General features: G+C 41.7%; 1 protein-coding gene across 4 annotated transcripts in view; it reads left to right on the top strand.

Moving 5' to 3' along the window:
• Window positions 1–27,371, top strand: part of nav3 (neuron navigator 3) — a 180,377-nt gene that overhangs the window by 99,966 nt on the left and 53,040 nt on the right. For all 4 annotated transcript variants that reach the window (XM_085436874.1, XM_085436875.1, XM_085436876.1 and 1 more), the window contains exons 8-12: window positions 308–1,412; window positions 4,312–4,427; window positions 15,782–15,890; window positions 25,033–25,266; window positions 26,599–26,718. In XM_085436874.1, coding sequence (XP_085293000.1) covers window positions 308–1,412; window positions 4,312–4,427; window positions 15,782–15,890; window positions 25,033–25,266; window positions 26,599–26,718 — 1,684 coding nt within the window. The remainder of the gene's footprint in view (window positions 1–307; window positions 1,413–4,311; window positions 4,428–15,781; window positions 15,891–25,032; window positions 25,267–26,598; window positions 26,719–27,371) is intronic.

The raw sequence follows: 27,371 nt of genomic DNA on the forward strand, positions 1-27,371 counted from the left end.
TAAAATAAAATAGGAAAATTGCATTTAATTATCAAACTGCAATAAAATTTGGGGAAACCTAACACTTTACAGGTAGCGTAATGCAGCATACATGACTAATCCTCCTTTTTGTAATCAATTCTGTGCAACATCTCAATGGGAAAATCATTCCAACCAATCTCATCACAGAAAGATTAGTAATAACTTGTTGCAGCTTATCAATTGGTTATTTGAAATTGCAAATTTGTACATCAAAAACTGTAATTAACCAGATATCCCTTTTAATCATCATCCTGTATTTTTCTTTCTCTCTACTCTCTTTGTTCAGAGGCTGTGAGAGGCATCCCAGTACCTAGTGGGATGAATGGAAGTGGTGTTGGTGGCATGGTTCCCACCAGCCTCAGCGGGCAGCAGCTGGCCTCTGCCATCCCATCCCCCACAGCTGGCAAGTCCTGGCGCAGCAAGTCCATGAATCTTAAGCACAGCGCAACTTCATCCATGCTGGCAAGCCCTACACACTCCCCTTCTACCACCCCATCACCGCAAGCCCCAGAAGGGGATGGGTCAAAAGTAGGGTCAAGTGTTGCACTGCCTCAGAGGTCAATGCTGGAGAAATTTCGGCTGATTAACCCCCGATCAGCTTCAAGAGCATCACCATCTGTGGTGGAGATGGCTTTGCAGGAGGAAGATGACCTATCAGAGTATGGTGAAGATGGATTGACGCCTACAGGGTCAGCGTGCAGCAGTGTTAGTAGCAGTGCTACAGCCAAACAAATGGCTACAAAGACCCCTGCATCGTCCCTCACCGCACCAAGCAAAACGTCCTCATCTTCACCCTCTTCTTATTCAAAGGCGTCCGCCAGTGGTAGCAGGTCTCAAGCCTCCTCCAAAGACAAGGAGGACAAGAGCAAGTCTGGGAAGTCCTGTAAGGACAGCTCTCCCCCAAAAGAGGAGCGCGACACATTTCCCGAGTCCACAAAGAAGTCCTCAAAAATTGCCAGCCTCATCCCAAAAGGAGGGAAGTCATCGTCAGGGAAGAAAGATGGTGGCACCCCCTCAGCTTCAAGCGGCATCCCAAAGCCAGGACTTAAAGGTCCCTTAGCATCATCAGCAAAGCCGCAAAGTCAGTCCCAGGCCCAAAACCAGGCCGCCTTAAACAGCAGCGGAAATATACGGGGAGGAGAGGGAGAGAGGGCCAAGCTAACCAAAGGGGGGCAAAGTGGGAGTTTCTATATCCAACGCTCCGTAGGGGGCTCAGAGGGCAAACGGACCAGCATGACCTCGTCCACCAGCACCTCAGCCCTGTCTGCGTCCACTGTGGGAGGAAGTGGGGGAGGGGGAGGAACACCAGGAGGAAATGGAGTAGTTCAGCTTCCCCAGCAGCAGCAGCACAACCATCCTAATACAGCTACTGTGGCCCCCTTCATGTACAGGTGAGGCGCGTGTGTGTGTGTTTATTTGTCCTATCGTCATTACTCAAAGGACACCCAGCGAGAGCAACCTGTTGACCCGTTTTTTGCCTGCACACATTCGCACATGCTTACAGTCATTCACACACCCCATGAGATCTTGGAGTTCTCCCAGTGATCAGCTGGAGCCTCCCCACTGTGCGTCTTGCTCTCGCCTCCACATCCCTTCACAGGCATCACTGAACAAATTAACATCCACTCCCTGCTGCTTGCCAAAGCCTATTATTTAACTGTCTGGGTTTCATCTTTGATGTGAGCATCCAGACATTGGCAGTGTTCAAGAACTCATTCCCCTTCTCCTCATTCAGCCAGTGTTGTTAGAGGCATGCATCTGGCACATGGTTTCATGATGTTACAGCAATCAGAGGTGCAGGAAGTGGGTAAATCCCAAAGAAAAAAAATAGTCTCTAGGATGGCTTTGTGTTAGGAGAGAAAGGGAGTTAGGAATCCCATTAAACAAGACTAAATCCTTCACCCTTTCTCTCTCTCTCTGAACTACCTCCTCTGCAGCGCACAGTCAGCTCTGCCACATTCAGCAGTGCCTCTTTCGAGCATTAGCATTCCTTTAATCCCACACATTTAGTGAGCTTCTGCGGCTATCAGTCCTGAGGAGATAATGAGTGATAGTCAGCTCTGAAGCAGGGAACTAAAACTTAAAGTGTGAAAACACAGGCAGCCTACTCAGTGAGCAAAAAGTAAACAGAAGCATTGAGTGTAGTAGAAGTGGATGGACCATCTGTGATGTTACCCAGAGTTTTCTGAGAGAACATTTTAAAGCTTGGACTTCTACTCACTGTTTCTTGCCATCTTGGTCAGTAATTGGAACTAGAAAGTTCAAATTTGGCATCCGTCGCAGCTGCTCCTATATATATCTCTCAGTTGTTAAGAAAGTCTCTTTTTCTTTGGGGGGGCACTTTATCAACTTTGCATCTGCAACAATTAACTTTGCAAGAAGTGAATCGTACTTGTTATTAATCTCTGGCTCTCTTCCACAGCATGTCTTTTGTCCTGCCTTCCTTCTCTCACCCCAACCGGTCACGGCAGATGGCCGCCCCTCACTGAGCCTGGTTCTGCCTGTTAAAAGGGAGTTTTTCCTTCCCACTGTCGCCAAAGTGCTTGCTCATAGGGGGTCATATGATTGTTGGGTTTTTCTCTGTATGTATTATTGTAGGGTCTACCTTACAATATAAAGCGCCTTGAGGCGACTGTTGTTGTGATTTGGCGCTGTATAAATAACATTGAATTGAATTGAATCTGGAGGGTACAAGAGAGATACATTGGAGTGTTTTAATTTGTTTATCATTAGAAACAACAGACATGCAGAGTTAATGGGTTGTCAGAATATCTGTGGTGTTAACGCTGGCCCCCTCCAAAAGTGTTACAGTGAAAGTCACCTGTGCTTTTTTACATAATAGTAGGTATGAAATTGTAGGCCATCCATCCATCCATTTTCTTCTGCTTATCCAGTTCTTCTTGTAGAGGGCAAGAGACGGCGTACACCCTGGAGAATGCTCAATGCCCCACTGCCGTGCTATCCCATCTTTTACACATATTACGTAATAATGTGTCTCAGACTATACTCGGTGTTGAATAAAATTCTCGAGGAACAGTTCATGTGCAGATCTTAACCTTTTTGCTGTGTTCTAAGATATATCCTTCCGTTCATATATCTGCGGCTTCCATCTTCATGTTCTTCCTCATCCAAAGCCGTCACCATGCATAAAGGCCCCCTCCTGTGCTGCCAGCATTTTTGCCACAATTAGGCATCCTTGTCTCATTTGGATTCTTTCTCCCTGCCCACTTAAAGTTGTTGTATCTTCCAAGCTTAACAGACCACTTTTGTGTGCAGAAATAATTTTTTTCCCATTCTCTTTCTCATGCACTCACAGTTGCACCACAGAGAAATGTAGTTTGCAATGCCCGTTCTCATCCTATGCTTCCATAACCTAGGTTGACCGGACAATTTTTACAGGGGGCGATTAAAAATACAAAAATTGTTGGTGCAGTTAATTTTTTTTTTCAAAGTTCCGCAGCTTCAATCACATTTCTTTACATGACCAGCAGTAAATCTTCTTTTTTAAAGCAGCAGAGTCAAATATCTTATTACTGCGCACCCCCCCCCCCCATATCTATTCTCTTATTTTTTGGGTGATACTGTGCCATACAGCAATGGTAGTGAATATCTGTGTCTCCGTCTTTGTGAATCCACTGAGGTGAGGGAAGCTTGCAGGAAGAAGAAAAGCTTTTTCACATGAACTGAAGTCACAGGCGAATGCTGTTGTCACAATTGGAAGCCAATTTTTATCTGCAGCTCTGCAGGTGGTGGTCGTCCCTGGTGTGTGTCTGCGCGCGTGTGTATGTATTGGAAGAAATGCATGGTGTTCAGTAGCTTGTGCTTAGTTCTCTGCCTGCCTGTTTTTTGTTTTCTCAGTTTGTAATGCAGTTTTACTGTGTGCATTTCGGGATTTTGTGTGTGGTTTAAAGTGTTAGTTTGTATGTGTTTCACTGTTTGTGTGTTCCTGCGTGAGAGGGCTTTCTGTTGGGTTTGCGTGTCAGCTGTATAACTGTGTTGTTCTGTGCCTTTAGTCTGTTTTTGCATGGTTTTGTGGCATTTTCATTGTTCAAAGTTTGTATGTACATGTAAGACTGTTATCTTATGAGGAGTGTTGGACTCCACCTTTGTTTCTTTAAATCGGCAAACAAACAGTGTGAGGTAGCTCAGGCTGGTGGAGAGGAAGCACACAGCAAATTTAGTTAAATCCATCCCTCCATGACTGCAGTGCCTTTAATTCAGGTTAGACTGAAATATCTGATAAACCTATCTTCTTAACTGCTGTGTGTTATTTGTTCTTTGTGCCTTTAGGACATTCTCAGAAAATGACTGCACCATGGTGGCCCCAGCCGACCCCTGCCTCAGCCCCACCAAGGGAGAGCTAGTCTACAGCAAGACAGCCAAACAGTGCCTGGAGGAGATATCAGGTATGCACCAGGTCACCACACAGATGTGGGCTCCGCTTGGAGGATATTTCTCAGTGTGGGTGTGAGAATGTGCATAAGTATCTGTGCATTATGATCTGTCCCTGTAGATAAATAATTCTACTGCAGTGGTCTGCTACATGCTAAAGGAACTGATTTAAAATGACATTTTCCTTCATTAAACGATTGGAACAAAATGTGTTAGCTTAGGTAGAGACTCTTGGTACAATATGGATTAGCTGTCCACACTGATATTTGTCAGAGACGAGGTTAATGGAGTATAGGTGGAAAAGTAGCTGCAGGATCAGAGAGCCTTTTGAAAGCTGCTGCTGTGGCCAACTCAGTGTACTGGTATTATGCAGCTGGTGTGTGAATGTGCTAAAGTGAGTCTGTTTGTACTTACTGGGAGGGTTCCTGTTCTGGGCTGGTTTCATGTAGGGAAAGGAAAAGGTCAGCAGTGACAGCTGGACACGGGGAGCATCTGCAGCTATGTTTACTTCGCCCCAGGCTGCCACCAGCTGATATAATCGCATTGCTGCACCACCACCAGTCACCATGATACATACATGTACATGGTTTATCATTGCCAGTCTCCGAGTATTTATCAAAAACATTGACAAGATCGGTATGGCTGTATGTAAAGCTTCACACATAACACATATACACACATAAAGTGGAGCTGTAGGTTGTCTTCATTTTGGAATTACAGTACTGTGGCGTTTTTCTGCATCTGAGAGTTCAGGACTGAGGGACATTTGACCAGTTTTAAAGGAGTTTCTAACCACAAAAGCCCAGACAGGAGAAGGATGAGAGGTTAAAGCAGGCACCAGACCATCAAAACACAAACTGCTGGCACAGACAAATCTCTTTGTTTCAGTTGCATTTTACCAGTTCCAAATGAAGAGGTCACTGTGACAGCTCTTTCGTCCTTTATAGCTCTTTGGTCTGCCTTCAGTTCAGAGGTTACATCTGTGGTAGATGTGTCCTCTCTCCTTTTTCTTTAGCGTCATAATCTTTTCATCACTGATTTTATCGCAGAGGATCCTTTGAGACTTTTTGGGTTTTCCATTTTAGAACAGGTCACTTGATTCAGATGGTGATGTCTTCATTTAAAATCAAACTTCTTAATTCAGACGTCAAGTTCAAAGTGAAGCCAGAAGACCAGCATACACAAACAACAGCATGTGATTATAGGTTTGGGGATGTCATGTCGGCAGCAACATTCCAGACATTTTGCTTTGGTCGCGGCTTTTCCAAAGCCCGTGATTTCAAGGATAAAATTAGACTGCGGTGCTGACCGTTCTCTTTGTTTGGGGTCCATTGCAAACACTTGCTTTTTAATGTCACTCGCTTCATGGTCATTGCAGTCTTCATTCTTCCTGCTCTTCAGTAGAGAGACAGGAATGAGTCTCTGAGAAGGAAATTCAAGTGTATGCATACCACAAATGCCACATGACAAGACTTCTCATATACATTTACATATACAGACTGAACCAGTGTCAGTAAGACCAGTTTTAAAACATCAAAGCAGCACTCTATATAAACTCTTCATTCATACGTTGAGTTAAGCTTGAGCTTGAAAGTGTCACCGTTTATTTGTCTTCATCTGTTCATCTTTTATTCATGATAAAACATCAGTTTGCGATGAAGTACCTCATAGGGCATGATGATTAGGATCACCTTGATTATGTTTTCTGAGGCAACTGCTTCCAGGGTCCTCCAGCAGTTAGTAGTCACGATTAGAGAATGCTGTGGTAGACAGCTGTGACTAATAGAGACAGTGCTAATAATGCTCCCAGTGATTGATGGGAATATGTTGGCTCGGTGATCTCATTGTTGATTCGCGATAAGCTGCAGGCTTGCTGCTTTAGCTCCTCAAGATAGCATTTAATTAAGTTTGGGTGGTCAGAGTGGTGCAGCGGGGGCTGCAAGCTTACAGGTGCACTGTCCAAGCAACTCATTGTCACATTGTGAGGGAGAGAGATGGAGAGACACTGAGAAAGAGGGGGAAGGGAGGCATACAGGAAGAGGGCTAGTAAGTGCAGAACAGAAAGAGAGAGATTAGGTGAAAGAGAGGGTGATAAACACAGAGGGGGGAGAGAATGTGAGAAAGGAGAGAGTGAGTGAGAGAGCGAGAGAGAGAGATGCAGGCGCTCCGAGAGCTATGTGAGCCCATTTGCCGGCTTCACCACCGTTCACTCTCCGCTGTGAGGAGAGAGGAACCGTCAGAGAGGAGGCAGGAGGAGCGTAGCTGTCAGGTGGTAATTAAAGGAGAGACAGAAGGTAGGGGGAGATAGATAAGAGTGAATGAAAAGACACTGCCATTTAATAGGGGGAAAAGATAAAGAGAGCGCAAGAGGAAGAGAGAATGTGTGAGGAGCGAGAGATGTAGCGAGTCGTTCATCCACGCCCCTGACTGTGGTGAAGCAGGAGAAAGGAGCCAAGAAGACAGAGAGACAGCATGCGGACAGGGAAGGAGTGGAAGAAATGAATGTTTGTGTCTGGCTCGGCGCCTGACCATGACCATGGGCTGGCTTAATGATGGATCTGGATTTTACCTACATGCCTGAGAAGGTGGTTTTCTCTCCATTCTACTCCCTCTGCTCGCTTTCCCTCCAGCCCACTGAAGCCTGGACATCAGTCGGGAGACGCAGGACCTGGGGCTCCATCTCTTATGTTTCCTCTGCTTTCTTTGCGCTCCTTGCTTCCATCTGCTTTCTCAGTTTTAGTGCAGTCAAGATGTGAAACAGAGTGCCATGCACAGGTAGATCCACTTGCATGTATAGTTTCAGTCTCTGAGCTGCCAGCGGTAAAGAGGTTAGTTGAAAAGGAGAGAGGATGAAGAGAGGAGCGGAGTTCTCGGTTTATCAGGGCGGCAGCCCAGCTCGACGGCCTCCGCAGCCTCTCCCTGACAACCTCAACCTGCGGATCAAGCAGCGCTCGCTTACTAACCTGACCCTGCTCAGTGATGGCGAACAGCAGGTTTACACCTTTGAGCTCGACGAGCTGCCGCCGTCTCGCCTTTCCCAACCTCAAAACTCTTCATTGTACTCATCTTCCACACAACGGGCAGGAGGCAGTCTGCAGGGAAGCCCCAGGAAGGATGTGGTCACAAGAGGCGGAGGTGTAAGGGGCACCAGAGCTCGATCTCTGTCGCTCTCCCTCACTAAAGTGCTCTCTCAGTCAGAGCATTCTCTCATTCCAGTCCCTTGGCGATGCACAGCAGCAGGAGGGCGGCCACAGCGGGCATCATACAGTGGTCACCCGAGGATTGAGGCACAGCGGAGGTCCAGAGAGGTGGCAGGAACAGATGAAGAGGTCAGCAGGGGGCGGTCCGATGAGGAGGTGGCAGCAGCAGACAAGGGAGGTGGGAAACAGGGAGGCAGGGAGAAAGATGGCGGATATTGGGCGGAGGAGGAGGTTTCTGAGGGAGGTCCTCGTGAAGGAACAGCTCAGCTTGATAAGGAGGTGATCCTCACCATGCTGGGTGACCTGGAGCAGGTGCTGCACGCACAGCCTCGCCCACGTAAGTGAGCATTCATTCTCATATAAAGCCTAGAAAGGACTTTAAAAGTGTTGTTTTTTTTATTACATATTACACACGTGATCACACACGTCAATCAGCAGCTTTAAAAAACAATTTCTATTCATTTAAAATCTTGCTTTTTAAAGAAACAAACTGAGAAGCAAAGTAGCTCTGATAGGATGGTTATTTTCATAACCTTCATGATGAGTCAAGCTGTCCTTCTCTGAATAGATGGCATTTGCTGTTTTTTTTGCAAATTTGCATTATAGTATTTATTTTCGTTTTTCCTGCAGTATATAAAAATCATCTCACCTGTATCTCAATAATAAAGCTATGAAGACACTTAAAATAAATTTCCTGTTGTTGGAAACTGTTTTGTGCAACCTTTTTGTATTTACAGTTTTGAGGGATAAGCCTCTTGCATTTCTCTAACTAGAAATATATGTAAAAAAGAAACCAAAAACGAATTTAAATTTTTGTAGTTATTATTGACTTAATGCATACATATTATTAAAATTTGGGCTATAACGGTTGTATTGGTGTATAGCAACTTGAAATGCTCCCAAAAATGGCTCCACAGCATGTAAAAATATAAAGACAAGCTCTGGTGGACTTGGTTCTATGGTAGGTCTTAAAGGGTTAAGGCATTGTTTTGCAAGAACATGCTCTAGAAGAACACTTTGCTTCCTGTAGTCCATACCTTTACACTCACAGATATGTTGCATTCTCACCTAAAAGATCTGCACAGCAGCAGTAGTTTATTTCCTAGATATTACACATCCTATTTTTCACCTGCATTCACTCTGTCACAGTCTGCAAATGAGGCACTTTGTTGAGCATGCAGCTTTAAGTGGTTTAATGTAAATCTCAGCTGATGGAGTCTAACCTGGTACTGTGCTATACCTTGGCACCAGCTCTGTTAATATATGTCAAATTTTCCAGTGTACACACCATCTGCCATCTTCCCATGTGGAACGATGTGCACAAACTTGGCTTTAACGTGAGAGAAACACAGGAGTCATTAAGAAGGATTTCTGACAAGTGATATGAGTCAATCAAAGAAAATGTTAGTTTTGAATCTGAAATTATGAAACTGACAATTATGAAACTTTTTGTTTGTGTATTTCTTCATTTTTTTCTTTTGCATACCATGTCAAACTTTTCTGTATATACTCATGTCGTAGATTTAGGAGCAACCAAGTAATTGTTAACATTTTATTTTTTATTTTAACAATCATCAACTTCATACACAGGGTTTGTAGGGGTGCTTGAAATCCTTGAAAATGTTTGGATTTTAATATTGCCTTTTCAAGGTTTGAAAAGTGCTTGGATTTTGGATTTGGTGCTTAAAAGTGCTAGAAACTGTAACCACAAATAACTATTTGATTGAATAGTTTTCTTATCAGATTGTCACAAAGTATAAAAGCAAAATTTCTCCGCCTGGGCTGCCTTGCACCTCTACGTGTCAGTCTGTTTCAATGTGTGACTGTTTGAATCTGTTTATCGTGAGAACCTACACATTAAACAACTTAAATTCATAATGGCTTCAAGCTCACATTGAGACCTGTCGGGCACTATCAGCCACTAAGACAAATTTTGATGTGTTTTTGTATATGAGTATTTCATACTTTAAGGCTCACTTTTTATTTAAGGCAGATGAAGTCTTATATGCTGAATTGAACTGAGTATGTCATCTGTTCAAAGCCTCTCCCAGTCAGTGCTGTTCTCCATGCCTGTCATACTGGACATGATTTTATTAGAATAAACACGTTAAAGGTGATCATTTAAAACTTTAACAATAATACAGAAAGCAATGTAGTTAAACATCTTACAGTTAGTTTTGAATGAATGAACTTTAAAAAAACAAACAAACATCTGTCTCCTATTTCTTGTGTCACATAGGAAAGAAGCATCAATATCTGATGTGTAGACTTATTATTTTGGTCTTACTGAGGCGATGCGAAGTGAAATATGCATTCTGTTTTTTTTGTAATGTGCTGGAAAAGCTTGAAAATGGACCTTGAAAGTGCTTAAAAAGTGTGTGTGTGTGTGTGTGTGTGTGTGTGTGTGTGTGTGTGTGTGTGTGTGTGTGTGTGTCAGATAAAACCATGCATTACATTAAACAGATAGTGTTCATTGATGTAATTAACAGGCTCTCAATGTGCTTAAGTGGCTGCCAGGAAACACATTTGTGTCCACTTAGATATACCGTATTTTTCGGACCATAAGGCGCACCGGATTATAAGGTGTACTGTCGATGAACGGATCTGTTTTCATACATAAGTCGCAATGGATTATAAGGCGCATTAAGTTAAACAAAACAGAACTCATTCTTCTTGCTTCCTCCACTTCTGTACCATTGATTCATTAATGTTGAATTCTCTCACAGCTGCTCTATTCCCATGTTGTTGCAGTATATTAATGACTAACCTCGTATTGTGGATGGATTTTCTCAGTTGCTCTCCTTATTGAAGTTTGGTCAAAAACCAACGCTAACTAAGTTAACCCTCACGTTAACTTAGTTAGCGTTCATCCTCCAGCTTCACTGTGTTATGCTTTATGTTATGCCAGAGCTTCCAAAGTGTGGGGCCCGCCGCTGGGGGGGGCGCAGAGCCACTGCGGGGGGGTGCGCTTGGTCACTGCTAGCATCATGGACAGGTTTTTGACGGGGCGCCCACACAAACGCAAAGCAGGAGATGAAGCATCGCTGAATATGTTTCCAAACCAACTTCATTCTAAGCCAAAGACTAGAAAATATGATGAAGCATATCTAGTTGTTACAAATCACGGACAAACGGTATCCCAATGTTGTTTATGTTTTTGAACCCATTTTGCACAGGGAGGCATTTTTTGAAAAATGCATTGATAGCAATGTTGAATATTATAAGATAAGATAACCTTTATTAGTCCCACATGTGGGAAATTTGTTTGTTATTACACAGGAAAAAAACAACTACATGTAAAATAATTACACTGTGACGCCTCTGCCTTTCTAAATGGAGGGACAGCAACTGCGTGTGTATAATTAAACGTGTAAAAACTGCAGATAGTCAGATTAACAGTAACAGTATTTTGTCTCTATCTGCCATTCTGCAATTCATCTCATGTACACAATAACGTAGCTCACTGCGTGACGTGAAAAAAGGCACATACCTTTGACGTTGCATGACGAACTCTGTATTCCTCGTCCACACGTAAACACAAAAAAGGAGTTTTAAAAATCTCAGTTTTCGGTGATTCGAAACGCAGTTTACGTGTGGACGAAAGGCCCAAACGCATAGAAACAGCTGCGTTTTCACTGTGTTATGCTAACATAGCTGTGTCACTAGCGATCACGTAGCACATCATTATATACCAGCTAGTCCAACTTCAGTAACCCTACAAACGTCACTGCTGTTTAGTTTTCTGTCTTCATTTATGTTGGAAGTGATAGCAGAGCTGTACATTTTATTTTTTTCAGAAATCTCTCAGTCAGAACATGCTATATCATGTTTAGGTAAATAGCGAAACTAGCGAGCTAACTTACTGCTAACTTCTAACTCTGTTAAATTTAATAAATTCTGTTTTCATGGATGCCTGGATGTTAAACGTAATTGTTATACCTGGTAAAGCGGCAACGCTGATCATTTTATTGAAGATGAAAGAATTTAGACAGTTTTTAACTCTCAGTGTGCTCCAGTGTTCGTTTGACTTTGGGACCTTAAGCAACGGAGTTTTGGACCCAGAGAACTCCAAGTCCGCTAGGCTTCTGACTACGGTAGCCATAATGTTCTGACAATCCATCAAGTGGTGGGCTTCGTAGCTTACCAAAGTCGTAGTGAAACATTTTTGACAGATCTTTGAGCCACTTAAAATCGGTTCGAGGTCAGTATGCACAACCACAATTCATACATAAAGCGCACCAGATTATAACACGCACTGACGATTTCTGAGAAAATTAAAGGATTTTAAGTGTGCCGTGTAGTGGGGAAAATACAGTATATGTGTGTGTGTGTGTGAGTGAGAGAGAGAATGAGAGAGTTTGAGAGAAGCCGAGCTTTATTCAAACTGATTTGCAACAAACTGCAGCAGTGAGGGCAAAGTAGTGCACAGTTATGTTTACGTGAGTGTTATTTTGTATGCATTTGTACAATTAGATAACTGTGAGAGTACATTGATAGCATTTAGTCAAAGTCAAAGTCAAAGTCAACTTTATTGTCAATTCTGCCACATGTACAGGACATACAGAGAATAGAAACTACGTTACTCTCAATCCCTAGATAAAATAGCAAATGAACATTTAAATATAAGAGTGATTAAAAAATGCAGGTAATGCAGGTAAAATAATTAAAAAGTAAAAATTTAAATAAATACAATACAATTTTACATATAACAAGAAAGCTATACAATATACAATATAATGGGTAAATGACATTGGGTGTAAACCAGGCAGAGTAGTGCAGCAATTGCTACATACACGTAATGTAAGCATATTGCTACATTACGTCATTTAGCACTAGTAACGGCTATTTGTACCAGTTAGCATGAAAAAGTAGGGGAAGGAACTACATGTAAGCACTGACTGGTACTGTACAGTGTGTGTGTGTGTGTGTGTGTGTGTGTGTGTGTGTGTGTGTGTGTGTTATGCTCAAGTGTATGAATAAATGCGTCAATTTTAAACAGTAGCCATTTGCATTTTGTTGTGTCAACTCTGTTTCAAGGAGCATTTGTTTAACATCGAGCAGTGTGTGTGTGTGTGTGTGTGTGTGTGTGTGTGTGTGTGTGTGTGTGTGTGTGTGTGTGCGCGTGTGTGTGTGTGCGTGTGTGTGTCTAAGAATGTGTGTATATACCTTTCCTGATTCTATTCCCTCAACCCCTCTCTCTCTCACACACACACACTGGCCTGGTCTCAGTTTGGCTGCTTCCTGTGCTTTCCAGGCCAAGATCTGAATGTAAGCTTGAATCCAAATGAGCGCTTGGTGGCTTCTCACCTCTCTGTAGGGTTGGAACTGAAAGTAGGAGCTAAAAAATATTGTATAAGCATATTGCTACATTACGTCATCAGGTGCAAAAGATTTAACCATACAAGTCTGCTAGTCTTTAAAATCAGTTATTTACAGCAGAAAGTGTAACGCTGTAATGTTTTGGTTTCACTGTGGATGCAGTCATGTCATTGCAGCATTGTTCGGGTGAGACCTCTTCTCATGCACTGTTGCTATGGCTCTCATTTATATACACACACAGACACACACACACACAAATAGATTCACACACATTCGCACCTTTAACTGCTTCTCAATGTTTCATTAAGAGTCCGTTCATAATGGAGATTCTGGGACTAGATTGCTTCATGTCACTTTATAATGGGATTGTAATTGGATCTTTCTTGAAGGAGAGCTGGTGAGAGAAGTTTTGCACATCAGGGATGACATGAGAAAAAGACGGATTACAATAGTGATGTGTCGGTCGCGAACGAAACGGCTCTTAGAGCCGACTCTAAATGAAAATTTTTTTAAATTATTTGAATATATATGAGTGCTTGTGTATAAATACACAAACAATACACATATGCTTTCAATTGTGTAATTTAAGTGATCTAGGTAGCTCTGGTTTAGAAGTTCAGTTAATGCTAGAAATGTGTTTTAGAGTTTGTACATGCTTTGGAATTTGTACGTGATTTTTTGGAGTTTGTACATGCTTTGTTTCTAGGTGCCACTGTATATATTTATATATAAACATATATAAATAAAACCACTTTTTTTTTTACATTAGTAATTCTTTTTGTGCATAATTTTATAGTGTTGTTAATAATAAATTAATTAAAGCAACAAAGCAACCTGAAGAGCCGGTTGTGAGCCGAAAGAGCCGGATCTTTTTAGAGAGCTGAGCCGAAAGAGCCGATTCTCTAAAAAGAGCCGGAAATCCCATCACTAGATTACAAAGAAAGACAAAATCATGCGGTTGTAATGTTTTGAGTTTGCAGTGAAGAGCTCCCCTTCCCATTAAGATAATGTGATCCAGGATCTCCCTTCTTAAAGGAGCTTTAGCCTTTCTAAAAGATCCATGTTGTAATTGAGGTCAAGTCTTGAGCTTTGAAAAACAAACAGATATTGCAGTGTGGACTTTTCTGGAATTTAGCTCGGACCACGTCCTCATTTTAGGTAATGGCAGATGGCTTGAACATGAATTGAGGCTGCGGTTTGGGGATGACCTCAGAGGGGACTGGCAGCGGCTCCCTGGCCAGGCATATCCCCATATACTAATGAAAAGTGAATGGATTCTAAAAGCATATGAAACGACCCAAGACTTTAGTGACTGAAAAATAAGGTTTAGCCAGACCTGTACCATGTGCTCTTGTGAGTCACAGATTAAACTTTTTTAATTCAGTAGAGCCTCAGCAGGCACAAGAACTTAGGCAACTGCAGCAAATAATGATCAAATAAATAGTGAAATAGTGAATAAAATAAAAGTTGTTCTCTTTCAAAAACAAAGCTTGAACAAAACAAAGATAAATGAAATGTGTCCATCAAGGCACTTTTCTTTAAATGTGCCTAAGTGACTCTACCACTGTGTATTGTAACATAACATCCTGCAAAGCAGGAAGACTGGTCTCAGTGTGTAAAATGAATGACGTACTGCCAGTTTTGTAGTAGTTCATGCCTGATCACGTTGTTCAGTGTAGACTCAAAAAGACGGGATCTGTACAAAAAACAGAGCTCCATCCTACAATGTTATGTGTTATCTAGGAAACTAGCTTAGCATTTCTGTTCAAATTCAAAATAATCCTGCTGTATATTCCAGAAGATAAAGAACTCAGATACTGTGGTTTCTGCCCGTGGCAATGAGCTGGCCCAGAGGAGTTCCCTGAGGCCTTTTCAAATCTCTAGAACCTCCGTCTGCCCTAATGTGCCCCACACTGTAATCACAGCTGCATTGCCTGAAACACAGAGAAAAGCTTCTTGCAGTCATTTTACCATTACACAACACTGGCCAACATCTGCTGGCTCATTTATTGTGCCACGGAGACAGTTTCCCTGTGAAATCACCTTAAAACTAGAAAGCACTGTGACCACCATCCATTCTGTGTCTCGTGCCACTTGTTAATTACCCATTGTGTGGTACCTGCCTGTGGGTATGGGCTAGCTTGACAAGCTAACAGAGAAGCTTAATTGGAGCTGACAAGCAGATACTTTGGTCTGTGGTCGCTGCTCACACTTCTGAAATGTTGCCCGTCCAGTGCTTATTAGCAACACTACTTCAGTAAGCTTAATGAAACAAATTCTTCATCTGTAAACGAGGCACTGAAAGAGAACATAAAATATATGAAGTGCTTTCTTAGCTGTCTCCTGCTCTAGGGCGAGGTAGAGAGATGGAAGCATTTCTCTACATGTCTGACAGAGAAGCACAGGAGCTCTGGCAGAGTTTGCTTCTACATGCGGGCATGACTGTGTCCCAAACTAAGTGACAGATTGCGTGGTGTCATGGCATGACATTTCAGCATCAGCCTGAAGGAAAAATGTCAATACCGCATAAAATGATACACACACTTTTTAAAGCAGAAGAAGTGCATGTTAGTGCAGCCTGACAGGCAGATTTATTGTATGAGATCCAAATTCTCAGCAAGTGGGTTAGGGACATTCACCGTAATGCAGTCTGTCATTGTGATCGGTCATCATTTTGTTCCCCCTACTGAGACATTTCAGTGAAATCCAATGAAAAACTGTATGTCAGCCATCCTCATCACTTTTTATGTTGTGTGTGTTTGTAGCTTTTGTGTAAATGGGTGACAGGTGCTTGTTGTAAAAGTATGTCCAGGGATCTGAGTAAATCATGTAAAAATGTATGTGTGCAGGAGAAGACCCTGAGACAAGACGTATGAGGACAGTAAAGAACATCGCTGACCTGCGGCAGAACCTAGAAGAGACCATGTCCAGTCTACGGGGGACACAGATCAGCCACAGGTAGGCGTGCAGAGCTCTTTACTTTGAACGCTTAATGGATGACCCTAATCTGAAGATGCAACAACACAACAGTTTCTGGTTTTTATCCAGATAATTTTTTTTGTATAGCACCTTTCAAGATAAAAACCACGAAGTAAACGCACTAAAAATAAAATGGGGACCAAGAACAGAACCCTGTGGTTTACCATGTGAACCAACAGAACCAACTTGAACCAGTCATGTGTTTTACCAGATACGCCTACCCAGTGCTTTAGCCACAGTAGTATCAATACTTCCACAACCCAAATATAGAACATGCTCCCTTCGCAGAGCCATATGTATCATCACATCATCATCGCCACTAAAAATAAATATATAAAAACTAATTTTTTTTTTTTAAAGTTGTAAAAGCACAGAGAGGAGGTACAACACCTGGTAGACTGGTGTCAGAATAACAACCTGTCTCTCAATGGCTCACACCCCTCTGCACATCAACGGATCTGCTGTTGAGATGGTCAACAGTGTGAAGTTCCTGGGTGTGCACACATCAGCCGATCTCTCCTGGAACCTGAACACCACCACCATCATGAAGAAAGCCCAACAACGTCTTCACTTTCTTAGGAAACTGAAGAAGGCCAGTCTCCCTCCTCCTATCCTCACATCATTTTACTGGGGAACCATTGAGAGCGTCCTCTGCTGCTACATCACTGTGTGGTACGGGAACTGCACCCTCGCTGAAAACAAGTGTCTGCAGCGCATAGTGAGGACAGCAGAGAGGATCATTGGAGGCCCTCTCACATCCACCTCCCAACTCTATGACAGACACATCATCCGACGTGCGAACAGCATAGTGAAGGACACTCTCCACCCCTCACATGCACCGTTCTCCCTCCTTCTATCTGGCAGACGGTTTCGCAGCATCAAAACCGTGACGACCAGACACTGGAAGAGCTTCTTCCCCCAAGCAGTCAGAGCCCTCAACTCACTACCACAAAAGGACTGATATACACATACGCCTTTACAAACACCTTACAATACTCATCAAAATTATATTATATTTGCACATTTTGCATTTTGCACATGTCTTTGTCATGTCTCGTCAATGATATCCCGACAATAATTTGAAACTGGTATTAAATACTAGAGATGGCACGATACCACTTTTTTATGTCCGATACCGATATCATAAATTTGGATATCTGCCGATACCGATATGAATCCGATATAGCGTGTTTTTTAATCAATAAATTTTTTTTAATATCTTGCTGCTTTTTGTATAAGTTCAAACTCAAGTTAAAAAACAAACACTAAAGCTATTCTGTTACACCTGTATGCAAAAAAATAGACTGCACCCAAAATATTCCATAGTTCAGCAACACTGATCAATCTAATAAACTTAAACCTGCTCCATCCTCCCTATTCTGGTATTTTAAAGAGTAAGCAACCTGACTAATAGGGTTCTAAAACTCCCAGCAAAAAAACCCAAAAAAATAGGGAACCACCCACCCTCCACCTCATGATGCTTAATCGACATAATCAACTTTAATTTGATGCAGTGTGGGAAAAAAATGCACAGAAATCAATTAATTTTGAAGAATAACTAAATAGATTCAACATCTTTCTTCAACAGAACTGCAGACTGCACAGATGGTACCTTCCCAAAGGAAAAAGTACTATAGCTTACTAGGGTATATTAGACTTAATAGTTACTATATACAGTAATGGACTTCTATACATTTTACATCAGATTAAAACTTTGGGTGTCAGATTCAGATAAATATTTATTAAAAGCTCGACATTTTAAATGAGAATAAGAAACAAAAGTATGTCTTTGTGCCCCCTTTCCCTGTTAATGCCATATCGGCCCCCCTGGCTAAACTTTGCTAGATCCGCCCCTGCACAGTTACCAGCCGTCAGCTGCGTAGAAAAAGATCCTGGTGTAGAAAGTAATATTAAATAAATTCTAACAACAGCTTAAGCTTAAACGTGCTGCTGTTGTTCAGCCGCTGGTTTCCTCTTTCTGGTGCAAAGTGGGCGATAAACAAACAAGAGAGACGGACTCACGACAGAAAAGCCGATCAGCTGATCAGAGATCCCTTCCCAGACGCCTTAACGCCCACTCACATCCTGGGCCATCTGACCTCAGGAATTTGCATGATAAGGTGGGGCCAGGTTTCACAATGAACACACCCGAAACTCTGGCTGATTGGGACCCACACCCAGTTTCACACCTTGGCTCAGGCGATTAGAGGATCATCAGGGGGTCCTTTTGTCCCTCCGTGGGGGGAAACTCCCACTAGGTTTATATCTGGGACTCTCCACCATTTGACCTTAGAACTGAAGAAGCTTCTCGGATGAGAGGTGAAACGTCTTCAAGCAACTTAAAGAAGTCCAGACGCTTTTCTTTGCAAGCTCCTTTGACTACGATGACCTGGATGACTGAGAACCTTCACAGACAGATCAGCTGATCATTGATCAGTTTCATGATTGAAGCAGCAGCAGGAGAGGGAGAGAGAGAGAGGCAGTCGCTCCATATATCGGTTGTTAAGCTTAACGCGGGAATGCTTTACAAACATTCAGAGATGACACTTGCTTTACTTCTCTCTGGGATCACTTCCTCGGAGATGAAATGCCGGATTGCTAGCGAGGCTACAAATACACACAGCCGCTCTATCACGTGACGCATACTACTCCAACGTGCTACAGTTATGAGCCGAGTTACGCCGTGTCGCAAGTTTTTTGATATTTAATGGATCGGATTACATTTTTTATTTCCCTTTATTTACGTCAGTATCGGACCGATACCGATACGTAATATCGGATTGGATCTATCTCTATTCAATACCTACTGCACATTCCACTTTGTATTGTCTCTGTCCTGTCTGTCTTTATCATACAGTTAATATTGTATAGTTACAATTATAGTATTGTATAGAATTGTATAGTTAGTAATTAGTACCTTTTTATCCCTTAATTTTACCAAAACATAGCATGTTATTTATATGTAATTCCTAGTTTTATATCTCTTGGAGATATATCCTTTATATATTTATAAATGCACCATGGGGGGCATTTCGGTACACTGTATATTGTGTATACTACTGTATTGACAATAAAGCTCTTGAATCTTGAGATTACCCAAGTGAGTTTGTACATCACTCGTCCTTAGCAAATAAACAGATCTGATTGGACTGACTCACTCTGTACAATTTATCAGGGAGATATGTCCCCAACTATTAATGATACTCACTCTGTAAGCATGCCATCTTCTCCTCCACCTATCCTGGATTTAATTAAAAGCAGACGCCACCTTCCTCACCAGCTGGCACACATGTAATGGCATTCAGGAGTTGATGGACAACCAACACCTTAAAAAGCTGTCCTACCTGGGAGCCGTAGGCACCGTAGAGAATCTAGTGAAAAGATTGCGGCAAAGGCAAAATGATCTATTGGTTTATATCAGCTCCCTGGGCGAAATGTTCCCTCCTCGCCTCTCTCCTTCACCCTCAGTCTATTATTTTGTGTGTTTTGCCCCATTTACAGAGGAAGATGGTGGCCGGGCTGTCGACAGCCATGACAGATGGCAGTCTGTGTGTGTGTGCATGCTTTTGTGTTTGTTTTCTACTCCTTTATTCCTCAGAGGAGTCTCAGCCAGGCACAATCAATACAGCGGCATTGTCTTACCACCACATTTAATCCAATGGGACCCACAGGTTTGGGGTGTGAGGTGTCTGATTGGTCAAAGGAGGCAAGTCTCATTTTCATGCATCAGACGCACAAGGCCAGTCAGCGTGAAGTATTTGAAAAATGCATCATCATACCACCACATTAGCATTGTGTATGGTGTATATGTGTATGTGAGTTAAAGCAGTGAAACAGTGTAAAACAGTAGGTACCGGTGGCAGCAGTATGGATCACCGCTCAGCTTTCAGTCATTAGACCGAGTGTAAAATGGGAAGTCAGCTTGTGAATGTTTGAATGTAAAGAGAGCCTTTGAGTTTGAATACCAATTCTGTCCACAACAAAAGCCCAGCCAGGCCACCCTAATCTCTCTCCTGGATAAGAAATGGTGCTAATCACCAAGAAGCTTTGTACCTCAGTTAATTAATCACTGTTACGCTCGAGCAGACATGGCTGTCATATTCATTACTCTGTCCTTCTCTTTGCTTCCTATATAGGAAGCACTTACATCTGTTTATACCCCAGCCGAGCAGACTGCAAGATTAAGAAGTTAGTTTTAGCTGATGAAACATACTTAATTTACTTTTTCAAGAGTGCCTAGAAAAACAAGTGAGACTATATTTGCCAAAGATAGAATAAATAATTTGCCTATGCACCACTAAATGAATGAACAAGGACCAAAAGGTCTTCCTTTTGAGACGCTTTTGCAGTAAAGCATCTTACAGGAATTTTTCATGCTCTGTGCTCAAGCAAATTTGCAAAATTTAAGTGTGACTTTCAAGATAGGAATCGTGTTTTCATTATCTAAGCAGGATCAGATCTAACAAGACCTAGGAGCTAGTTATAGCTTGATGATTTTGATAATTATGGCATTTGACTCATTACATTCCTATTTTAAAAGATTTTCTGGTATTTGTACCCTTATCAACAGGAAAGAAAAATACTCCAAATTAAAATGTATGAAATGGTTACTTGAAGTTAAAAGCACATTATGTGCAGTTTTGATTGAAATGGGGGGATGATGATGCCATTACTAATAAACGCCATCTTTTGAAACTGTCATGGTCGGCTGTGTGGCAGGCAGGCAGGAGTGGTGGACCCAAAATGCAGGATTCTCAGGACACGAGGTTTAGACAGAAAATGCAGCTTTATTGCTGGAGCAGAACATCAAGATAAAATAAAACTCACAAAAGCAAACAAAACTCTAAACAGAGATGCAGGAGGACTGGAAATCCTAAACACGCAGCAAGTGAGGGTGAACAGACGTTAACAATGCGACACCGAGTAGGGGAAGACACAGACACTAAATACAAGAGGTGAACGGAGCAAAGAGGAAACAGCTGGGAGACACGGCTGACGTTGATTACACTGACGAGACAGGGAGAGCACAAAGCTGAACGCACTGACAAAGGACACAGACCTACAAAATAAGACAGGAAGCACACGCCAGACAGAGACAGACTCGTAAACAGGCATAATGACGTCATGGACAAACAGAGGGACATACGGGCAGAGAAGACTAAGCACAGGCAACCTAAACCAAACATAAGGGCAAGATAACAAAACCTAAACCAGACATAATCATCATCGTCATCAACATCATCATCAGATAACTAAAGAATCAGAATATAATTGTAATCAAAACAGTATCACCAGAGAATAACCAATCCATAATGCAAAAATAAACCAAAACATAAGAAACTCAAAATGCTGGGTCGACCCGACCCAGGACCGTGACAGAAACGGATCGTAACTTTAGAAGCAAGTTTGCAAATGCTTTTTTCTCCAATAAGCTCAGTGTTATGTGATTGCACACTCATACACATACATTTATCTTTTCTTTAAATAGCTTTGATATTATGTCAGAACAGACTGAAACTACGCCCTTGTCTGGAAGATAGTGAGGGCTAATGTTACAGAAAGGATTGACCCGCTTGACAGAGATTCATGTGGTTAAGCTACGGTTACACAGACTCTGAAACAGTCTCCTTCTCTCATTGAACTGACCTTGCTTTTCGCCATCGCACAGCTTGAGTGGCATTCACACCATTGTTTAGATATCCAGATGCGATGGGGCCCTCACATACAGCCCCACATTTCATTTACAGCCACTTTTTTCTGTGCAAAAAAAACTCCACATGTGAGGAAAAGCTATAATCTTCAAGGACAAACCTAGCACAGCAAACAGTCGAGGGATATCGCCCCTTTTTTATGTCAACCAGTCTGCTGGCACCTGAGGGATTGCCGTTTGGTCCCAAAGGGATTTAGCAACCGCCAGACGACATTTTGAACATAATAGCTTCCTGAGACCGGCTTGTTTATTCTGTGTTTACATTTGGAAAACAGTGAATATAGGACGTCTTAAATTATTCATTGCTTTGGAATGAAGGAGATTCTGAGTTGACATATAGGAATTAAGAAGTGAGGATATTATGTGTTATAATATGTGTACAATGTATGCGTCAATAGCATTTTTAATGTCAGCAGCCTTACTGCAAAAGTTCTAAACTCACAAAATACTCAACAAAACATGCAAAAATCTTAGTTGTCACACATGTATTTTCTCCCCTCAAAAGTTGGAGAGTAGCAACTGTGTAATCCACCAAATGCGCTGCTATCGCTGTTAACCTGATTATTGTGAAAGCAGAAAACAGTTTCAATAACTGCAATTTTCCAATAATGACAAAAAATAGAAAAATAGAAAAAACAAAAATTTGCAGATGATTTTTTTTCATGCCAAATATCCCTAGGTTTCTATGTGCCCTACTAAAAATTCACTTCTTCAGTAGTTTGAAAGGTAATGTTGAAGTAAGTTGAAAGTTAAAAAAAATTCTTTAAGTAAAATTATTCCTCAATTTCATAAAAGACAGTAACTTATATAGTCGTCTAAAATAACAGTTAATAGCAAGCAATACAATATTATGATTTATAATCTGCAATCAGATCCACAACGAAGCATATGACATTTTATACATTTTGTATACATTATCAAATTTTGATACCATCTGTCTGCCTCAGAAGGATGATTGTGACTTGAACAGCAAGAGTGCAGAGTTGTGAATCTGAAAAACACACCATGACATGTGCAGTGTCTCTGAAGTGCTGCTAACGACAAGCTCCCATGAACTGGATATTAACACAGAGCTCATTAGCAGCTGCAAGAACAAGGTCCAGCATATTTATATTAAGCATTGCTCAGCAGTAAGCAGTGCCCTGCTGTCAGCATGCATTATTTCCATGCCAAGCCCTTGGACAAGCGTAAAAATAGTCTCAGATCAATTTTTGGGGGCTGTAGTCCTGTTCTATAGATAATGGAAAGGGTTTGTGGGAAATGTGGTCTTAATATTGAATATTTTTTATTGCTGTGTGTGTGTGTTTTGACATGAGTATACATATGTGGTGGGTTGGATGTGTAAGGTATGTTAGCACTTTTCCTGTACTTGCTGCTCAGGCATATTCTTGGTTTTCATGCCTATTTATTTGAACACCTACATGCAGAGTCACTCTCGGTTTATCTGCCTTCCTCATTTTCTCTCTCTGCTGCCTGGAGATAAAGATAAGCTGATTAAGTGGGCCATATTGTGTATGACTGGTTAAATGATTTTGATTTCTATACTGTGGCAAATTGATTTTGGATTTCCATATTTGGGTGTGATGGATAAGATAAGCATTCTTTCTCTTTTAGCTAGACACTATAACATTGAATCACCTACGTCACTGGCCATGTGAGCATATGTGTGGATCTCAGGAGGTGTTGATAAAGATGTGTAGTGAATATGGGTGGCATTGCTGTCCTTCTTATGTTGGCACTTGGCATCTCAGGGGTGCAGCGTTCTGTCCTCTCGCTAAGCACACACACACACACTGTTCTCACATCTCTAACACTGTTATGTGTGAGACGCTGTTTTAAAGTGTCACTGCTTTTGTCACCTAATGAGACCAGTGTGCAGAGGCAAAGGCCTCTCCTACTACTCCCACTACTATCCTGCATTTCACTTGCGTGATGTGCTACAGTCAGTAAGCCAATATGCAAGAAATTATGCAAAATTTTATTATATTATAAATATGCAAATAATGTTTTTGTTTGGTATCTGATCATAAAATCATTATATCCTGTCCTGAAAAACAGATGATTTGTAGCGCCTGCTACCACTTGTGTTATGTGCATCATTTCAATTTCATGCTAGTATTCTGCCCACAGAAGGATGTTTGTGATTGGAATGCACATTACCAGCTTATCCTTAAAGTAACAGATTGTCAGAGATGCCTGGTTTTATGTTAGGTCTGTCCGTTCTCTCATTATTTGACTGCAGTGCACTCTTTTCCCCAGTAGAGAGAGCTCAAGTGAGTTCCCACTTTTCTCACTGAGAGTGCACATATGCTGTAGTTTGTGGAGTTGCGGGGCTTGGTGTCCAGTCACTTTGACTCATTTGCCTTACTTCTATTATCCTGTTACTTCACATAAATAATTAAAGTTTCAGGCTGGATTTTGCTTTCATTCCATGCAATAAATCATCCTGATCTTTCAAATGTGACAGTTCTTACATGCAGATCCTGGTAAAGACTTGGAGGGGAAAAGCAGCAGTTCCTCAGTTAGTGGAGGATGGTCATAGTAGTGAGTCAGTGCTTTTTGGTCTCTGTCCATCATTACATCATTGTCTTTTTCTCTTATACTCTTATAGTACTCTTTATCAAACATTTTTTGGCATTTTCTGTCATTAGTGATTAAAACAATGAGATTTAATACAGGTTTCATGAGATGGGTTGGGAATATTACAGCAAGCGTTCCAAATTATTCAGATTGTCTTCAAAATAGTCAAACCTGCCAATGACTAGATGCACTGGCAGGTGCTTATTGTTGTGACATTAGCAGATGTGTTTTGAAGAGATTCATTTCCCTTCTTTAGCCTTGTTAGGGCACCTAATCCAAATGTTATTTTCTATCAAATCCACTTGATAGTTGAGCGGAAGCAGAGCTGTCTCCTTCCCTCCATTTCCATCTTTGTGTGATGTACCGTGATGCTCTGACATAAGTTCTCATGGGAGTCTTTCTTCTCTCCTCCCCCTTCAAGTTAAAACGCTGGAAGAAACAGCACTTTATGAAGGTCACACACTTTTAAATGCATGTGTACACACACACACACACTCATGCACGCACGCACACACACGCACAAACAAGCACAGTGTTAGAAAAAAGACCTGTGAGATGAAGGGAGTGGAACTCAACTGTAGAAGGCTGTCTACTGAAAATATGACTGATCTTTTCACCTGATTGATTTGCCCTTTGCACAGGCGTGTACTTGGTATTACTTCAGCGTCTTAGACTTGTGATTTTTGCCAAGACCCTCTATACACCTAGCAATCTTCAAAACTCTTTTAGGATTTTCAAAAACATCATTCTGATGGGGAAAACATTTTTAATGTATATTGTGAGGAAATATAAATTATTTTATTCTATGTCTCTACCCCTCTTTCTCCACAGTACATTAGAAACAACCTTTGACACGACAGTAACCACTGAGGTGAATGGGCGGAGTATACCTGCCCTCGCTGCACGCTCCTCCCCCATGTCCTGGCGTCTGGGCCAATCACAAACCCCACGTCTCCAGGCAGGTGACGCCCCCTCGATGCCCAGTGGCTACGCTGCGCCCAGGGCGAGCACAACAGGCGCAGGCACCACCACAGGGCGCTATAGTGGGCACTCAGACCCCTCCAGGTTTGTGTACATTTAAGTAGTAAGCCTGTGGCTATTTTTTTCTCATTTTCAGTCTTTAAGACACGAGTAACCCTCCCCCAAAAAATGTCGACCAGTGCAGGACAGTGTTTTGAATATTTATCTTAGGGCTATTTGTGATTTCAGTAACTGAATGAATTTTTGATGTTTATAGTCAAAATAAGTTGAATTGGTTTTAGCTGATCCCTCTGTGCCACGCTGTGGTGTGAAACAGCATTCTGTTTAGTTGTGCCTCCTACATTTATTCCTCCCTCTGAATAATGTAGCTCTCAGCCTTTTTATGCACTGAACACAGAGCTCGTAGATTTTAAACATGTTGCACCACCATGTAATCCATGTAAATTAAATACATAACTATGCTTTGCTGTATAAAGAAGAAATATCTTAAGTGCACAATATCACCACCACATCATTTATACTCAGTAAAAGTCCACTTTAAAGGTCATTTGTTTGCTAACATGTGACAGATTTCCATTTCAGTGTGCAGAAATTCATGCTTAGTTTGTATTCATACAGTCACCAAGGCCTTACCTGCCTTTCTCTGCACATTAATACAAATAGCTTACTGTCATACAGCAAGGCTATGTATACTTTTTCATAGTAAAACCACACACAGGATGTTTCAAGTAATACATTTATGTGAACCTTGAGAGGACTCACGACACTGACAGATTACCTGAGTGAGAATGGATGAGTTTGTGTCTTCTGCAAGTCATTACAGCAGCAGGCTTCTGACCTTCATTCGCTCAATAGCAATAAATGACTTAAGCATGTAGGAGAAAAGGCTTTTCACATTTTACCCACACAATCATGTGAGCACACACTCCCAATAGAAGATATGCTGTAAAGAGAAAACTGTGAGGGAATGGTAAGGATGAGGTGTGATGTAGCAAGGTATCTGCAAGATTAAAGAAGAAGAACAGAGCAGAAAATGTAACAACATGTTGGGAGGGAAAGGTGATTAGCTGAATTATTAGCTTAATTAACTCAGCGCTAATGGCCCCCGTGTTCTACCAGCCGTGTCTGATAGCTATCTGGAAGTTGCCTCAAATCTTACCGCTCGTTCACTGTCAGGTACACAGAGACACAAACTCGCTTCTCTATACCGACTTTGCAAAATCCACACACAGTCTTCATGTTCATTATTTAGATTAGCCAAGGTAGCATCTTCCTTTATGTTTAGTTGACATAATTTGCTTCTTCTTCACTTAAACAAGGACCTTAAAGTGTAAGAGCCACGAGTTAAAAAAGAATAACTTTCTAAAGCAAACTGAAGTTAAACGTTTATACCTGTAATTTGTTCTCCCCTCACAGATACCTTACAGATGGCAGCCTTCATCTGTATGCACGGAACACCGGCCGAGCCTCAGATGCAGCTTCTTCTCGAGACGTATCCCAAAGAGGAAGCAAAGAGATGCAGGGTGACATTGACAGGTGAGGATGGAGACTGTCATAGCTGCCTGTTTTTCTGGTGCCTGTTTGATTCATTTGTGGTTCACACCCGGGAGTAGCTCCGGTTTCACACTTTTTGAGATTCATGCAAGCACGTTGTTAATATTCAAATTTGAACACAGCTTTTCACATTCCACTTTTGATTGTTGGCTTTTAGCTGATGTTTTCCTCTCCCGAGCATCTGGCTGTGAATTTGATAGCTTCGTTGTCATTCATTTTCAACCATAGCCAGGTGGGTGTTTGCTAAGACAAACCCACTGGACTGTGCTTTGCAGCCAGTGATGCATGTGCGTGTGAAAAAAAGCAATGTGCTGTGGTCAGAATGGCAGAAAGGTTGGCACCATAGCAACTGCAGCCATATCATATTATACCTGATTGTATCTGTCGGTTAAAGCATTCAGCACAATGAGCATTATGGAGCTAAAAAGCATGAATATCTGGGTATATTACCCAAAACAATTAAAGATATTAGATATCAGTACAAAGATATTAAAGCTAATGGAATATATAGGCTTTTTAGGATACAAACCTAATAGGATACAAAGTCCAGAGAATGGGCAAGTGACTAAGGCTACGTCCACACTAGCCTGGATAGATTTGAAAACGTTGTTTACGTCTGAAAACGCTCCGTGTCC

This window comes from Copadichromis virginalis, linkage group LG17 (genome assembly GCF_057382275.1).
Source record: "Copadichromis virginalis isolate Kocher_CV1m ecotype Utaka linkage group LG17, C_Virginalis_male_GT1.1, whole genome shotgun sequence".
In the NCBI taxonomy this organism is placed as follows: Eukaryota; Metazoa; Chordata; class Actinopteri; order Cichliformes; family Cichlidae; genus Copadichromis; species Copadichromis virginalis.